This window comes from Herpailurus yagouaroundi, unplaced genomic scaffold (genome assembly GCF_014898765.1).
Source record: "Herpailurus yagouaroundi ecotype Mexico unplaced genomic scaffold, PumYag 185, whole genome shotgun sequence".
Classification (NCBI taxonomy): domain Eukaryota; kingdom Metazoa; phylum Chordata; class Mammalia; order Carnivora; family Felidae; genus Herpailurus; species Herpailurus yagouaroundi.
Genome location: NW_024412416.1, coordinates 22,676,158 through 22,688,346, shown reverse-complemented (window position 1 = coordinate 22,688,346; position 12,189 = coordinate 22,676,158). Strand labels below are relative to the sequence as shown.

Here is a 12,189-nt window from a genome sequence, read left to right as displayed (position 1 = left end):
CTTGGTGAGTCAAATCAATAAAATCAGAAGAAAGGAGAAACGTACACAGTTAGAAATAAAAAACTAAGGAATAGCCACCAATACAGAGGAAATTAAAAAATTCTAAGTGCCTGTATTGTAAATCTATGCAAATATGTTTTAAAAAATTGATCGTAACTAGTTTTCTTAAAACAATATGTAACTAGGGGCCCCTGGGTGGCTCAGTTGGTTAAGCGTCTGATTTCGGCTCAGGTCATGATCTCACGGTTCATGGGTTCAAGCCCCACATCGGGCTCTGTGCTGACGACTCAGAGCCTGGAGCTTCAGATTCTGTGTCTCCCTCTCCTTCTGCTCCTATCCCACTCACACTCTGTCTCTCTCTCAAAATTAAATAAATATTAAAAATTTTTTTCTTTAAAAGAATATGTAACTAAAGGTGACCTCAGAAGTGCTTGAGGACCTAACTGGCCCCATGGGAGGAATTCAGAAACATACCAGTGGATGCCCAGACAGCCACCAGGTGCTTTCTTTTTCACTTACAAAAATGATTCTAAAACCAAGTATCTGGTTGCAGAATGTAGAGATTTTTGTTTAGCACACAAAAGCAAGCAGCAGAATGATTAATCTCAATTATCAATATTAGTAGGAAAAATCACAGGTAGGGATCATCTCAGGAACATAATAGTGGTTTGGTCTTAAATCTATAAATATAATACAACTACTAGAGCAAAGGAGGAAAACCTTCTGATCATCTCCATGGATACTGAGAGGCTATGACAAAAATCTAACTTCCCCAGAAAGCCTTAATAGTTTGAGAATACAAGGATACTTTTTTATTATGACAAGGAAAATACATGTCTTCATACAAGTTGAATGGTGAGACACTGAACCATCCCATTAATGTCAAGAACAAAATAGGTATGCCACCTGAATCACTATTATTTGACACTGTTCCCAAATGCAATTGCCTAAAAGAAAGAAATAAGGGAAATTATTGGAAAGGACAAGGCAAAAGAAAATCTTAGAAACAGTAAGAAATTACCATTAAAGTGCTTGATTATGACATTAATATACAAAATCAACTACATTCCTACACATCCAGTTAGTAAATAAAATGGAAGAAATCATTCCACTGAAAATGGTACCCAAATGATAAAATATCTAGAAATAAACAAGAAATTCATAGGCCTGTATGAACAAAACCATAAAAATTTACCAAGTGGTATAAACTTAGATTGAATACAAGCCTAGACTGTAGCAGTCTTAAGTAGGAAGACTCAATCTATAAACTCATTGTGACCTCAATTTAAAAAAAATGTGTGTGTGTAGGAGAGAGAGAGTTAGAGAATACAGAGGGAGGGGGATAGAAAGAGAGCAGAAGGGAGAGGGAAGAACGGGTGGAGGGGATGGTTGTTTTGAAAATATTGATATTTGAATATTTGAGTATTTGATATTAACATGGATAAAGCTTCAGATTTGAAAGGCATTCTTAGACAAATCATGAGTAAAAATAGCCCCAAACACTTATAGAAACTTAGTTTACAAATGAGGTGGCATTTTGATCAAAATGGGGAAAACACTAATTGCCTTACAGGGATACCCCATTATATATTTTGTTGGCACAAGTGACCAACAAAAAACAAATGCATTTTTACCTTAATTTCCTGTAATAAATGAATTCCAGGGAGTAAGAAGATGTAAAGGTAAACAAATGAAACCATAAGAATTTAGAAGAAAATATGAGTAAATTTATTTATAATCAGAATGGGGAAGGCCTTTTAACTGGAAACAAATCCCAGGATCTACCGAGGCAAATATGGATAAATTGACAACATAAAACTTAAAACTTTATATATGCTACAAAATAAGTAACATCAAAACACAAATAATAAACAAATAAAAATGTTTCTAAACAAATAAAAATATTTTCAAGACATAAGACAGAAAAGTTCCAAAGTACACAGGCAAATTAAGAAAAAGCCAAATAACCCAACTGTAAATTGTATAAACGACATAAATTTACAAAAACTGAAATTTAAAAAAAAATATCTGAAAAGATACTCCATTTATAATAAAAATAACTTAATCAGAATAACATTGCAATATAATCTGTCACCAGATTAGAAAAAAAATATTAAGTTTGATAATAGTGTTGAGAAAGCTGAGAAATTGGCCTTTTCATTACACTCTTGGTAGGTGTATCCATTGACCGGTCTTTGGGGGGTAATTTGGCAATACCTACCAAAATGTTAAATGCACATGTCCTTAAATCCAGCAATTCCATTTCCAACTTAGAATTTACACCAAGATATAGTCACAAAAATATGCTAAAATATAAATCAAGGATGCTAATTACAGATTTGTGTATAAAAGTAAAAACTGGAAATATTCTATATGTTCACTAATAGACTAACCAAAGAAATTATATCCACTGAGACAATGGTATGCCAAGCAGCTATTAAGAAGAATGAGGTAGATCTTTATATGTTGTTATGTAAAGATAAAACACTAAGTGCAGAAAGCGAAGTGCAGAGTGCTGTGTGCATAGCATGAGTGGTTAAAAAAAAAAAAAAAAAAAAAAAAAAGGTGTCTTTTTCCACACCCCATTTCTCCCTCTCCTGGCCTCCTTCCCTTTCTTTTTCTTCCCTTCTGGAAATGCCTCCTAGTCCTCAGAAGCTCACTCATAGGTGATCCCTGTGGCCATTCATGCTTTTCTTTTCTTTTTCTTGCTTGCTCTTTCTTTCTCTCTCTCTTTTTTTTTTTTTTTACTACATGTGCATCTTTTCCTTATTATTTATATTTTCCTTATTATTTATATTTTTAAAATGGCAGAGCATTATTTTAGTGGTCAACATACTTTTATTTGCTTTTTTATGTTTTTCTGTATAAAATACAAAACCAAAAAAGGTTTTTTTCCAAGGAAAAATGTTGTAGACATTAATTTTCAGATAGCAGTAACAAATGAAACATTCTCTTAGATATCAAAACACCTCTACTGATTTCTAAAATAGAAAAAAAAAATAAACACAAAAAGAAAAGATTGTGCATTGTTCATCTATCCCATGTAGAATGGGTAAACTCTGAGAACAGCCATACTCCCAATGGTGTGATGCTGGAATGCTTTTATTTATCAACTGCCTTATAAACAAGGTATCCTCTCTGCAGCTGCAATCAGTGCTCACGCGCCCACATGCACAAGCCTCCACAGAGCTTACGTGCCCACAGAGCATGCACCAAGCCTCCATATTCCTCAGTGCAAACCAATCCATGCTCATTACCCAGAAATGAGTGAAATAAATGGCTGGAGAAAGGTATGCAATTTCTTTTCCTCTGAAAATCTAATCTTCCCTCATAATATATACCCATCTCAGGGGTTAGAAGCAAATTAAAGATCCCCAGGAGCTCAAAGCCTTCTGTAGTTTTGAGCTCTGAGCAGTTACTATATGAAACAATAGAACAGGAGAGGTTCTGTTGTGTTTCCCTCTCCTGTCATTAAAAAATAAGGAGAATGGGAAAAGGCAAAGTGACTTTTGTCAGCTGGATTATGTTAAGTGGTGAACCATGTCACCACGTAGGTTTAAAATTAAAGTTTCCCTGGCTTTCAAAACACTTATCTCCAGGGAATCTACCTGCTCAAGCCACCTTTCTGGGCTAACATTGGGGTAGATGAGCTGTGGGTAAGCAGATCCCTAAAAATCAGAGACTGGAGTTACTGGTTGTATAGCCATTTTTAGCCTGCCAGCCCCTTCTGTTGACTTCCATTGGCCTTTCATCCAGGATAGCCAGTGGCCACATCATTCCCTTCCCAGTTCCTGCCATACAGGGAATGAGAAGATGTCCCAGACCTTGCCCCTGGCCTTGACACATAAAGAAAAGCTTGGCATATTTTCACTTTATGTTGTGCATTTGTATGGACCCACAAGTTTCTAACACTAATCAACTCTAGTACATGTGAAATATCTAATATATTATTTAAAAAAAAACAGAAATACATAGCTGGTTTAATTTAACCTCTAGCTATTACACTGGGCTGGTAATTCTAATAGAACTCTATTTGTCCTTTGGGTGTTTCAGAATAGAGCAGACTCAAGTCCCCAGTGTCTGGGGGCAGCACAGGAAATGTGAGTCACTAGGAGCTATAGCAATCCTTCTGACTTGCCTGGATCTAGTCCTAGTTCAGAATCAACACACATCTGTGTCTGTCCTAATTCCCTCCACAGGGTAGACTGGCAGGACTCAGGCTGGTAAAAGCATAATTTATAAGATCAACTGTGTGTGTGTGTGTGTGTGTGTGTGTGTGTGTGTGTGTGTGTTTTAAAATGTAGGAACAGCGTAAAACTGTTTCTCTCTACCAACTGTCTATGGTAGAGAAAAATAAAACCTGAATTGCAGAAAACACCAGCATTTAGGTTTTTAGTTTTAGTTTTGTTTCCTTTGACCAATAATTTGAATGGATCTAGTGACTGCAGCTTATTATTATTATTTTTTTCAATCTAGGTTTGTAAACGGGCAAAAGCATATGTTGAATTTTCATGTAGGCCTTCTTGGCAAGTGACATGCAGGCATGCAAACCAGGTGTACAGGCTTCCCTTGGCAGTCCTGAGCCACTCTGACCTCTATAAAGGGCTCACCAGGCACTGGGGAATGGGCAAAATGACCTCTCAGTGGTTCTGGGGATCCTAAGGATGTTCCAAGGATATCAAGGAGCCCCTCTGAGAGGATGAAACAAAAACGTGCTGAGATCCTATTACTGAAAGGAACAAGGAGACTGTAACGACATGACTGACAGCTTACGGGTACATCAGTGTCCTCACGTTTAGTGTGGCTATGGGATTAGCACCCCAAATTATCCCCAAGCTAATGACATCACCTGTCTGTGCGTTTTCCTACATGCTGGGGACCAGAACCAGATTAAGCAAAGTCTTTGGACACAGCCTCCACGAAGTTTGGGGCAGACATCAGGATGCCGATGGTGCAGATGATGGTGAAGACAGAGAAGGCCATGAGACACAGGCGGTCCACCACGCAGGCGGCAAACTTCCACTCACTGCAGATGGCCTCGCTCTCGTCCTGGCAGCGGAAGCGATTGGCAATGTAGCGGACCTCCTCCAGGATCTTGGCCAGGTCGGGATCCCCCTCGGGGGGCTGCCCGCCATGTAGGAGCTGCTCGTCGTGCGTGGGGGAGCAGGCCATGCGGCCACACACGACGCCCGAGTCGGGGGTGGGGGCACAGTGCACACCGTCCAGGCCGCGGAAGCCGATGTAGAGCAGGTTGCCGTTAGTGGTCGGTGGCCCTGCCACCGCGCTCATCTCCACGCTGGCCAGGCTGCAGCGGCGCGGCTTGTGCTGGCAGGCCGGCCGCACCTTGTCCTCCCCGGGCCTCTTCATGCGCAGGAACCATGCGCACCAGTTCAGAAGGATGACTCTGGTCTGGGGAGACAACGGGGCAGTTAGCAGGGTGGGTGGTGAGCCTCAGCTGATCCTAACAGTAAGGTGATCCTAGGACCTCAGCCCTACTTAGTGGACCCGAAGGGTGACATGCCCCTGCTCCTTCCGGGGTGAGTTTCCACAGGCAGGCAGTGCCAACGCCTTACAATGGTTGAGTCAAATGTGAGCTACACAGATGAAGGCAATGCAGAAAGGCCCCCCAGGATTGAGTGAATTCTCAGTGGCAGACACACAGCAATCTCTGGACAGATAAGAAGGTGGGAAGCGAGGGTTATCTTAGGAGAGTCCTGCCTGAGCTGTGTGAATAAGACCAGTCATTTTCCCTCTCCAATCTTTCCTCAACTGTAACTAACAGCCATCATACCTAACTGCCTGTAAGGCACCCCAGTGTCCCATGGCACACCCCTGGAGATTTAAAGATTTTCAAGGGTGACCCTGTGACACCTATCAGATGCTGCATGAACGCCTAACTTGAAGCAGTCCAGACTGAGACACCAGATCCCTTGCGGTGATGACATATCATTACAAAGCAGTTTTTGTTGTCCTGATGAAAAGCAAGTGCCAAGAAAGTCAACATGGGACAGGAAATTAGGGTAGTGTGCTCCTAAGATTTGAGAGGTTGTGCTGTACCAACAGGTGCTAAGTGGTCAGGACATAAATACTTATTAAGTTGTTTTGACCAATGTAATAGAGAGAGTCATTAGGTTGTTTGTTTGTTTGTTTTGCCCCGGGGGTCTGTGAAAAGATCCCTGAGACACTAAAGGTGCTGTGAACCAGGGAAGTTTAGGAATCTCTAACCTAATTCATCAGGACACAGTGAAGACTGAGTAACATGATCTAAAGCAGGGGTTGGCAGACTTTATCTTTAAAGGGCCACACAATAAAGTCCATAAGGTCTCCATTGCAACTACTCGGCTTTGCTAATAAAGTACAAAATAGTCATAGAAAGCATGTAAAGAAGCAAACGTGGCTTTTTTCTAATAACATTTTATTTGCAAAAACAATTGGTGGGCCAGATTTGACCATCAAGGCCATAGTTTGTCAATCTCTGGTTTAAAGTGTTTTATCAACATATATCGCCCACATGCATACAAGATGCTCGAGAGAAATCACTGATCTTTCTTGTTTTCCCTTTAATGAAAAGAAGGGAGCCATGTGAAGACTCAATCCAGATTAAAAAAAAAAAAAATCTTGGAAGCCTATTTAGACAAGTGTGTGAAAAGTAGGCTCTTTCCCTGAAATTATCCAGATATTGATTTTAACTTTGGTTTATGATTGTGGGCGAACTCCATCAGCAACACAGCAGGTATGTTTCACATCTATAAGTTTAGGCAGTAAGTTGTGAAGTTCATGCCTGCAGCACTTTCTTGGTAATCGTTTTTATAACATCTTATCAGAGATAACTGCAATAGACTGGTCTGGAGAAAGGTAATGAAAGAACAAGAAAGCATAAGAGCAGGTTCACTTAAGCTGTAAAGATAACCTTTTGTCATAGCAGATGGCAATCTATATATCCTGCCCACACTCTATGGACAAACCTCCAGAGCCTGGAAAGGGCTTTTTGCAGACCCTGGAGGGTTTTCTGTGATCATTAAGGGACAGGGCCACATGGCCCCACATGTGTCCCTCTGCAGGAGGCTCCTAAGGCATGCCATTTCACTTGGGCCTCTCAGAGGTTCTGTGAAGTGAGTATAATCTCCCCACTTTACAGACAAAGAAACAGAGGCTTTAAAGAGGCTAATAAATTGGCTCAAGGTCACATAGTAAGCAAGTTACTTACGTGTTTAGACTTCCACAGCCTCATCTGTAAAAGGGTCTACAATGTCTTCCTCAAAACACCTGTGACTTCAGCCCACCCCCTACCCTCACTTTGAAGGCACAGGGAAGACTGAACCAGAGCTCAAGGGAGTGCAGTGGGCAATGAATGCGTCCAAACCCAGAGGCAACTGTGCACACGGAGAGCTAAGGCCAGGCGTGTCTGTGGGGGGGGGGGGGGGGGGGGGGCGACAGGGGGTGTTTGTGCATACCCTGGGGCACATCTCAAACTAATATTATCCATGCTGCCAGGTCTATTTTGAATTCCATGGCCTGAATCATTAGCTTTCAAGGCTAAAGCATCTCAAAAGATGAAATTATCCTCTTGGCACTTATCAAACTGTGCTCATGACCTCTTCTATTAGGTTATGGTTTTGTGTCTGGCTGTGCAAATGTCACATAATGCTGCTGCACCGGCAGTATCTTCTTCATAGCAACACATCATAATAAAAGTTCCTTGGAGGCTGTTTATGTTTCAAATACACACAGAAAGAAAGAAAAATGCAGTAGGGTATATAAATTGAAAGCAAGACATACAAGCTTCATGTTTCATTTGCAGCCATTGGTTTGGACACATTTGTGCTGAGAGGTGAATAATTAGCATATCGTCTTAATTAAGATTTTCTTTCTGGGGGCGCCTGGGTGGCTCAGTTGGTTAGGCGTCCAACTTCAGCTCAGGTCATGATCTTGTTGTTCGTGAGTTCAAGCCCCATGTTGGGCTCTGTGCTGACAGCTTGGAGCCTGGAGCCTGCTTCAGATTCTGTGTCTCCTCTCTCTGCCCTTCCCCTGCTTGTGCTCTCTCTGTCTCTCAAAATTTAAATTTAAAATTAAAAAAAATTTTAAAAAAAGATATTTTTCTGGATACTAAAGTACTACCAGGTTGGTAAAATTGTTTTTTCTTCATGTCTTAAACATAAGAAATAATAATATACATTTTTAGCTTTACATTTGCATAAATAAACACTTGAAGGATAATGGAAGAATTAATTGAAATGGCCATCAATATTGGTGGTGGAAGCAGAGTGACGGGCAGGGATGAGAGCTGATATCCTTCCTTACAATTTTACTTTTATTTCGACTTTGGGAACACATAACTGTATTACTTATTTCAAATGGAAGGATGGGTAGACAGAAAGTGTGTCAGGGTTATAAAAGTCAGATGAGAATGCAGGTTAATGTGGACAGATGTGTCCCAGCTTTTAATGAGGGCACCTTCTGAAAACAAGCCAACGGACTGCAGTGATTAGACGTGTGTGGGAGATAACACCATTTCTGGGAGCTCACTCTACTGCTGATGCAATGAGCTATGAGAGAAAGTTTTTGTTAAGTGTAAGAATTTCCTATGGAAGAGAATCTAAGAGGACACATTAACTTGGTAAAGCCATTTTTTTTTTAAGTAGTTTTTCTTAAGTTCACTTTTGGGTAACTGTAAATTATTGCACAATGAATATTTTTAGAAGGCCTGGAAACTCCGTTGCTGGAGGTTCACAAAATGCATCTTGCTTCTTGCAGCTGCATTTTAGCAAGTTGGTGAGTCCTAGACTCCTTTCTGAACTTGGATGCAAGGTTACAGATCTCCAAAGAAAAACAATCTTGTTTTCACATAAGAGGCTCCTTTAGCTCCTACTGCCCTTAGGCTATGCTCTCTGGGCAAGAAGACTGGAAGGATTGCAGGGCCCAAGTAAGTATCTTGGGTGGGGGGCATCCCTCCCCTGCCTTGGGTATAAGGTGAGGAAAGCCCAGGACCCATGTGGCCTTAATCAAGGTTTCCTGAGTGTCAGGTGAGCGTCAGATACTGGACTCCTAAGGAGCACAGCATGTGACTAGGTAAGCATCAGCCTGCATGCCGGTGCTAAGCAGGTGCTGGGAAGGTGTGGCATGCTCTGGGCTGACACAACAGGCTGTTGTATTCAATCATTTGGTTTTCATCCTTTAGCTTTCATCCTATACTCCCTTCCCCACTGGTAACTACTAACCTTTATTTTATAGGCCTGTGGTAAGTTTACATTCCTACATATATTGACTACACAGGTTATTACATGGCTCACTCTTTCTTACCCTTTTACTCCTCATTCTGTTTGGAAGATCCAACCACATGGCTGTGTGCTTATCTTGTCTGTTGCTTCCAACCACTGCACAGTTCTCTGTGGTGTACATGCAAAAAGTAGTTTCACAAACACTATGGTAGCAAAATGTACAGAGCAGTCTGTGTGTGAGCCCTCTTCTGGAATGTCCGATTGTAAGAACAATGCCATGGGAGCCTAAGAGCATGCTCACCAGAACTGTCCTCTACATATAGACCATGCAATAATGTAGATGGGTGGGGTGCTATGAGAAATATGGTTCTGTTTAGGAATGCTGGGCTGTGTGTGGGATTTTTCAGATAGATAAATCATTCCTAGAGCCTCCCTTGGGGAGGAGCCCTGACTCCCTGTGGTGAAGCACAGGAGGAACGCACCCACTTGGGCATCTTGCCGCCATCGGGGTCGTGGTGGTGATACTGTAGCACAATCACTGTCACGACCACAGAGAGGCCCACGATGATCATGGTGCTGGCAAAGTACTGGGCTGCAGAGACAAGAGACATAGGGTGAGACCCGGGGCCTCCATGGCACAATTATCACAGGGTGGCAGGCAGACCCAGACGGCGGTGACTGATTGCCTGGGGCTGGATGATGAATCCAAGAGCAGGGCAGGGCCACCTCCAGGCCTGCAGACTCCTGTCCACATTCCTGGCAGGCAGAGGACAGCCCAGAGCACAGAGACCTGGTTTCCTGTCCACTAAAGCAGCCTGGCCTACCTAACTACACTGTTTTGAACTCCGTCCATTGCCTCCTTTATTGAGGGTTAGCAGCGCCTCACCAGATGCTGAAATGATTGTTCCCAGGATAAAGGATGTGGACTGTCATGGGACTGAAAACACTTGGGTGGTGAGGGTGTGGTCACCACAGGGATGACTACAGGCTGTGAACGTGCTGGGGGTGGGGATGGAACAAGGGCAAACCTGGACGTCACCGGCTGTCTTATGAGGCCTGGATAGCTAGTATTAGTGGAGAAAATGAGGCTGGGGCACCCAGTAGCTCAGTTGGTTAAGCGTCTGACTCTTGATTTCGGCTCAGTTCATGATTCATGAGTTCAAGACCCGCATCAGGCTCTGCACTGACAGTGGGGAGCCTGCTTGGAATTCTGTCTCTCCCTCTGTCTCTGCCCCTCCCCTGCTCATTCTCTCTCTCTCTCAAAATAAATAAATAAACATTTAAAAACAAAAAAAGTTAAGAAAATGAGTCTGGCCCCATATAATGAGAGATAGGAGGAGGTGCCAGTTGTGTGAGGAAGATGTGGAAGGCAGTGACTTTCCAGGAGAACATCAGCTTCAGCTCTGATGGGCAAGAATGGGTTTCTCCATCTTGGCCCCAAGGAGAAGCAGCATGGAGCATCCAAAACAGCCCTCCCCCAACCCCCTGCCCCCATCCAGTGGCTGCCATCTGTGAGTTTACACAGGCTACTCAGCCTGTTTGGGCTTTAGGTTATTCACCAATATAACAGGGATAGCAAGCAGTGCATTCTTTGCAGGGTTGGTGCAAGAATTAGCAATTATATGAGCCCAGGATCTAGGAGAAAGTCTGACACAAGGAAGACATTCCTTGATCAGCAACTCTGATTATTAGAACTTTGGTGTGGCTTTCAGCTCAAGGGGGGTGAGGTCTAAGCAGAAGACATTCTGGTGTAGAGGCTAAGCGTGTGGCCACACACCTGGTTAAGAACACTTCCTTCTCTCCAGGCAGGAAGGAACTCACTGCCCCACTGTGGAGACCAAGAGGTACCTTGGTGAGGAGTTGCCGGAGATGGACATTTGAGGCTTAAAGTTAGCATCAGGGATTTCTAAGAAAGGGAAGGGTAGTAAACAAAACTCTTACTGGTATGGGCTGAACTGTGGCCTCCTTAAATTTATATGTGGAAGCTCTAACCCGCGGTACCTCAGATTGTGACTGTATTTGAAGACCATCCTTTTAAAGAGGTGATTAAGTAAAAATGGGGTCCTTAGAGTGGGATCTGATTCATTATGACTGGTGTCCTTATAAGAACAGGAAATTTGGACATACAAAGGGGTACCAAGGATGCACCCAGCAAGACCAATGTGAGGACACAGCAAGAAGGGGGTCATCTGCAAGTAAAGCAGAGAGGCTTCAGAAGATCTCAAACCTTCTGGCATCTTGATCTTGAACTTCCAAACCCCCAGAACTGTAAGCAAATATATTTATGTTGTGTAGGCCACCCAGTCTGTGAAATTTTATTGTGGTCTCCCTAGAAGACTAATACAATGACTTGTGGAGGTGTCCATGGTCAAGCTGAAGTCTCAACAACAGAGGTCAGAGGCCAACAGCATCACATCTTTCTAGAAATAGGCTATGCATCAACCATGCTTTTTCCCCATTGGTTCATCAGTCAAGGCGGTTTCTGTCAACTGCCCCACAGGGAGTGCTTTCTGCTGAAAGTCTGTATTGAAAGTATTGTGTTGGAAGGTAGAAATAATGGGGTCAGACCCTCAAGTTGAAACATGGTTCCTTGCTCTCTGGATGGTACTGAGAGAACTAGGAACACCCACAAAGGCTTTTCATACCAACAATTACTCTCTCTGGCCAAACTATTACACATTAAGGGAACTCCACAAAGATGAGCCTTGGCTTCTTAGTTTGTGAAGCCTGGGAGTATCCATATAAGCTCCCCTACTCCTGTCCTCCCTAATTAACCACATATGGCAGCCCTCAGGTGGCATGGGTCAACAGGAATAATCATAGACTCCTTTCCTGTTTCTGATCTCCATCACCAAACTAGAGTAGGGATTCTTATATTAAACCTAATATCCACTGTCAGAACGTTTGCTTCCCATTCTCAAAACTGGCTGGAGGTCTGATTCCCTAACCAGGAATGTAACCCTGGCTATTG

At 42.7% G+C, this 12,189-nt stretch overlaps 1 protein-coding gene across 1 annotated transcript in view; it reads right to left on the bottom strand.

Moving 5' to 3' along the window:
* Window positions 1-1,705: 1,705 nt before the first annotated feature.
* CHRNA7 (cholinergic receptor nicotinic alpha 7 subunit) overlaps window positions 1,706-12,189 on the bottom strand; it is a 116,747-nt gene continuing 106,263 nt past the window's right edge. The window contains exons 9-10 of the mRNA XM_040493862.1: window positions 9,701-9,810; window positions 1,706-5,409 (exon numbers count right to left, since the gene is read on the bottom strand). Coding sequence (XP_040349796.1) covers window positions 4,891-5,409; window positions 9,701-9,810 — 629 coding nt within the window. The 3' untranslated portion in view covers window positions 1,706-4,890. The remainder of the gene's footprint in view (window positions 5,410-9,700; window positions 9,811-12,189) is intronic.